This window comes from Galeopterus variegatus, unplaced genomic scaffold, assembly GCF_000696425.1.
Source record: "Galeopterus variegatus unplaced genomic scaffold, G_variegatus-3.0.2 Scaffold293, whole genome shotgun sequence".
In the NCBI taxonomy this organism is placed as follows: domain Eukaryota; kingdom Metazoa; phylum Chordata; class Mammalia; order Dermoptera; family Cynocephalidae; genus Galeopterus; species Galeopterus variegatus.
Window position 1 is genome coordinate 325,856 of NW_007726404.1, and position 6,000 is coordinate 331,855.

The 6,000-nt window shown below is 43.2% G+C and overlaps 1 protein-coding gene across 1 annotated transcript in view; it reads left to right on the top strand.

Moving 5' to 3' along the window:
- The window catches only part of MYPN (myopalladin), a 76,257-nt gene extending 71,087 nt beyond the window's left edge, over positions 1–5,170 (top strand). The window contains exons 18-19 of the mRNA XM_008567107.1: positions 590–723; positions 5,001–5,170. Coding sequence (XP_008565329.1) covers positions 590–723; positions 5,001–5,170 — 304 coding nt within the window. The remainder of the gene's footprint in view (positions 1–589; positions 724–5,000) is intronic.
- The last annotated feature ends 830 nt before the right edge of the window (positions 5,171–6,000 follow it).

The window sequence follows — 6,000 nt, forward strand, 5'->3', positions numbered from 1 at the left end:
GTCCCAGCCCGAGATTCTGACGTAATTATCTGGGATGTGGCCTGGGATTCCAGTGTGCAACCAAGGCTTTGAACGACTGAGGTAGAGAAAACAGAAGGAAAGAGCAGGCTGATTTTCTCCTTAACCACTGTAAGCTAAATGCTGCACATGCCTGGCTGGTTACATTAGAAAGTGCCGTCTCCATGTTGTCAGTTCATCTGTCCCAGGGCTCTCTTTTTGATCTGCTTTCTCATAGCTTCCTAACAAATTTCTTGTGGAAACTTCCAACCTTGTTTGGAAAAAAGATCTTTCTGGACTTTGGTTGTGAAAAGTGGGGGGTGCTCCTGGTGGGGAGAACAACCCCAGCGAAGCTGGAGCAGTGAGAAGAGCAAGAGTGGGTCTCAGCCATGCTGTCACCCTCCTCCTAGCGTTACAGGGTTTATTGCTGATCTTTTGTGACTTCTTTCCACCTTCAAATTTGCCTTGATGTTTCCTGAACTCCCCTTTCTTCCTCTAGGGAGGAAAAGCTCTAAGTTTCCCTGAGCCCTAAACTCGACAAGGACATTTCTGCTCCCAGATAAATAATGAGTCTATTCTTTCTTTGCTCCAGCATGCACCAGGACACAACAGGGTATGTCTGCCTCCTCATTCAGCCAGCCAAGAAATCAGATGCTGGGTGGTACACGTTGTCAGCCAAGAATGAAGCTGGCATCGTGTCGTGCACTGCTAGGCTGGATATATACGGTAAGTTCACGGAATTAGCTAAACATCTGTGTGATCAGCAGCTGAAAAATCTTTTTTAAGAATAAGTGTAGTATGCTTCCATAAAAGAATTGTTATATTATATTCTAGTGCTTAAGAGTTTTTAGAACGCAGCCTTATAACACCAAGATCAAGGGTTCAGTTCCCCATACCAGCCAGCCACCAAAAAAAAAGAGATGGATTTTTAAAGTCATCTGTCCTAGTTACCTTAGGGCTTTTGTACACTTTTACGTTTTACTATGAGCATAACCTTCTTCCAAAGAGAGCTTCCAATGGTAGGAATTACAACTTGTTCAGAGCTACATGTGCATTTTTTCCTGATCATCCAGTGTCTTCTTGCTGTTTCCTTGCTGCCATGGGGCACCCACCAGAACTCCCCACTGCCTGGGATCCCCCAGCAGAATTTTGCAGACCCCACTCATTTGTTTATTCATTCAACAAATGTGAATTGCTCCAATCCCCCAATCAGACTTCCTAATAACAGACAGCTGTCATAATAATAATAATATCAAATGACATTTATATAATGACTTACAATTAACAAAGTGGCACTCTTGGATCCTCCCAGACCGGTATTACCATCATTTACATGCTAAAGAAACCAAGACTCAGGCTAGTGACTGCAGCTGGGGAGAAAATCCAGGTCTTTGTTTCTTTCCTTTGAGCCATGTTTCTAATTTTTGACAGGATCTAAGAAATTAATCTTTATGAATATAATCTTTGTTAATGTACTCTGTTTCTCTTCCCTGCAACACTTTTTGGACATTAACTGGTATGTTTAGAGACATGCTCTTTGATCCAAAAGAGTGCTGCATTTTTTTTCTCTTTCTTTTTTTTAATAATTGGTTAGATCAATAAGTTTTATATTCACTTTTTTTTTTTTTTTTTGTCTTTTTGTGTGACCGGTAAGGGGATTGCAACCCTTGGCTTGGTGTTGTCTGCACCGTGCTCAGCCGGTGAGTGCACCGGCCATTCCTATATAGGATCCGAACCCACGACGGGGGGCGCCGCTGCGCTCCCAAGCGCCGCACTCTCCCGAGTGCACCACGGGGCTGGCCCTATATTCACTTTTAAAAGTAGAGAGTAGAATTGCTGTTACAAATGTGTGGAAGAAAGGAGATCAAATATTCTCATCACAAAGAAATAATAAAATTTTGTGATGAATATGCTAATTATCCTGATCTGATCACCACACATTGTATACAGGTATTGATATATCTTGTATACAATCTCTGTACCCCATAAATATGTACAATCAATATGTGTCAATTAAAAATAAATTTAAATTTTTTAAAAATACATTTCATATTTATAACTGGTTTAACAAGATTAACCAGAATAACAAATAAGAGTACCTCTGTCTAGAACCTGAGGTCCCTACTATTTATAGGTGCAAACCAGGTATCCCCTTTATTTAGTGCAGGAAGAGCCTTGGCCTTCCATTTTCCCTAGGTCTAAATTTTGGAGGAAATATATGGCTTTCAGATTATTTTTACCTTGTCCTTGGTGAAAAGAAATTCAACTGTGAGAGAAGCTGATACTACTTTATTTTCTCTGGAAAAGTCGAGGGGGGGGGTCAGTGATATGTTTATTCATCTAGGCTAAGTCCTTAAACATTTCCACCTCTTCACCATGTCAGAAGGCAGTAGGTCTCCTACCAAGAAGCTCAGGACCAATAAGCCCTGAAGCTGATGACTCTTATCCCCATCCTGTCCTCCAGTTGCTGAGTCCCCAGGTCATTTTATCCTGGCCCACCTCTCCCTCATCCCTGTCCTGATTCCACAGCACCAACAATAGTAGGCGCTGTTTCCTCAGCTGTGGTCTGGGCTAGGGGAGGGGGTGGAGGCCCTAGGCTAGAATCACTCCCTCTCCCTCCCCCATCGCCACCACCACACTTCGTCCCTGGCTGAGGAATGAGGTCAGTAAGCTCCACTCTCTCTTCCAAAGGAAGGCTTCTAAGACTAGGAACGCCAGCAGTCCAGTTAAGATGTCACAGAGAGCAGGGAAAGGCTACAAGGTGGAGGGTCTGGAGGGAGAGACTGTTCAGGGCCAGTCTTACTGAGATCTTTAGTGAAATCGCTATAGGTTTTGTAGCTTACGAAACTTGATTTTCTCAACTCATTCAGAGGTATTTAGACTCTAAAAATTTGATTCAAAATAATGAAATCAACAAAGGACCCATTTATAAATCAGAATGCTAGATAGGGGCACAGCTTTCTAGGATCCAGAGCACCGGTGTTCCCCCTAGGGCACCCTCATCTCTGCCTCAAGGTCCCCAGAAACCTAATCAGAAGATTGCTTGGTAATTTCTAATCGGAGACAACAGGAGGGATTGTGCAGTTTGGATGGATATTCCATTCAGGCCGTCTTCAAGCCTAGGGATAGTGCCTGCTAAAAACAGAATGTCCTCTGGACAGTGCTTGGTGAACATGGAACCTCTAATGAATTCTCTTTTGTCCCTGAGCCATGTTGATTGCACCTAAATGACTTTTCAGTCTTCTTGCTGTAACTCATTAGAACCTGATTAGGGTTGTGGGTAGGTAGGTAATGGCTAATTAGAGTAATTAGGGTAGGGAGTAGTTACTTCTCAGGGGGCTGAACTCATCTTTTGGCTTCCATTTTTTCAGGTTTCTTGTCTCTTACCACCCGAGGTGCCCTCCCTTGAGAGCCTACAACCTCTGTCCACTGTCCCTAGCAGACCCCATGCTGAGTGACAAGTGTTAATTTTGAGAAATCACTCTAGTCATTCTCTCTTCCTTCTATAGGAATTGAAATCTCTTACTTATAGAATTCTTATCTCTTACTGGACGGGAATCACAGGTTTTACAGTTTTGCCCAGTCCTTCCAGCCCATGCAGAGGAACACCAACGAGCCACCCCACACACAGAGGGTTCGGTGGCCCACAGTGCCACACCACCAGCCTGTTTACCTCCCTGGGTTTGTCCAGAGTGGGCTCTCTGGGGTCCAGGACACCTTTCGAATGAAGTTCTTCCCCAGGGGCAGGGAACCTGTGCAGTCGTTGCCCCGGCCACACCACCAGCCTGTTTACCTCCCTGGGTTTGTCCAGAGTGGGCTCTCTGGGGTCCAGGGCACCTTTCGAATGAAGTTCTTCCCCAGGGGCAGGGAACCTGTGCAGTTATTGCCCCTGGCGTTTTGGCAAAGCTGGCTGATGGGTTTGGGGATCTCTGGAAATAGCAGTTTCCTGAGGAGCCAAGCACTTGGTGACTTTTGATTTATTGGTTAAAGGTCATTATTATAATGTAGATAATATGGTCAATGAACACTGTTCATCATCATATAATATGTATTATAGACACAAGCAAGCAGATTTGCCTTAGAAATGGTTCAGAAATTCATGTGCACTCTTAGTTGATTGATTGAAACAATCATATTTAAAATGTTTAGAATCAATTTTACTCCAATCACCTAGCAATTTTGCACCATAGGTCTACTCTTTTACATTGCTTTAAATTTTTAAAGAAATTATATTGCATGGATGTGGCTATTTGCTCATATTTTTTAACAATTCTGAATCTGTATCATAATGTAAACTTTTTTTAAAAAAATCAGATTTTAGCTTGAGCTTTTGACTAACGTACAGTAAATACTAAACTTCAGATTTGGTAGGGATGTTTTTGTAAGTTAATTTTCTAAGATTTTTCACATTGAAAATGTCGCTTCAGGTTTTGTTTAGCTATTTGGTTGTGGGGGGTTGGTACAGAAGCTTTAAGCTATTTATGGTATGTACAGCTCAGATGTTTCCCTTTAAAAAACAAAATTAGCGGGGCTGGCCCGTGGCTCACTTGGGAGAGCGTGGTGCTGACAACACCAAGTCAAGGGTTAAGATCCCTTTACCAGTCATCTTTATAAATAAATAAATAAAAATAAAAAACAAAATTAGCCAGAAAAAAAAAATCCCAGGTTTTGGAATTCGGGGATTAAGAGATCACCAGCCCTGTTTCCCTATTCCTGGCAGGGAAGGTTTTATTGCTCTCTTTTAAAAATGAGGCATTTCAGACCCAGATATATCTAAATAATTTACCACGGATCCACAGGGAGGGCTGGCCGGTTAGCTCATTTGGTTAGAGGGTGGTGTTGTAACACTAAGGTCAAGGGTTCAGATCCCCAGACCGGTGAGCTTCCAAAAAAAAAAAAAAGAATCCACAGGGAGTGCTGGGGTGAGGGCTGGACGCCCCTCTGCAGTAAACCCACCAGACTATATTCCTGTGATCGTAACATGTTTTGGGTCCATTTTCCAGCTCAGTGGCACCACCAGATCCCACCACCCATGTCCATCCGGCCCAGTGGCAGTCGCTACGGATCTCTCACCAGTAAAGGACTCGACATTTTTTCTGCCTTTTCCTCCATGGAGAGCACAATGGTGTATTCATGCTCTTCTCGGAGTGTAGTGGAGAGCGATGAACTTTAAGAATGTCTGGGTGCCTGCTGTGGAAGGGGGTGGACTGTGGAATGGGAAGGAGGACAAGCCAGACATGGTGGTTTCCAAGCAACTGGATTTGAGTAAGTTCTCACGCTGCTGGACCTGTGGCAAGGAATGCTCTGAATTAGTTGGCTGGGGACTCTTGCAGTCTCAGCTGGGGGAGAGGTGCCTTTTAAAGATTCCAACAAGAATGTGAGAAGACAATACAGGTGAATCAAAGATGTCCTACAGCTGCCATCCACTGTTTGGGGAAAAGCTAGCATGCTTACCTGCCCCCTGTTATGTTAGGGATGTTTATTTAGGCCCTACTAGGAGCAATTAGGGGCCATATGCCTGGGCTGAGAGGAGTTAGACAGTAGTGACCATAGGATATAACTAACTCACCAAACAATGCAAAGGAAAAAGGTGGGGAGGTCACCATCACCTTTAACCAATTATAGTCATAGCAGTAGTTTGGGTGAATTCATTAATCAGCTTCCACTTAGTATTAGGAAATCATGCCATGCAACTCACACAATGAGGGTACTTCAAAAAGCTCGCAGAAAAATAGAATTAAAAGATAATATGACTCTTTCTATGAACTTTTTGAAGTACCCTCATTTGTGGAGAAACATTTTTGATTTGCATATCCTGGGTGTACTAAGCCACATGATAAGCTGCCAAAATGTTCTTGAGGTACAAAAAAGTCACGAAACGCTTGACATTGCACAGTGCACTTATTCTGTGGCCTAAACAGGGCCTCACCAGTCTGTCTGCAACATCTTCTTTTGAATGGTAACTGGTTTTTTTTCCTTCTGACTTTGCATATCCCCAGACTC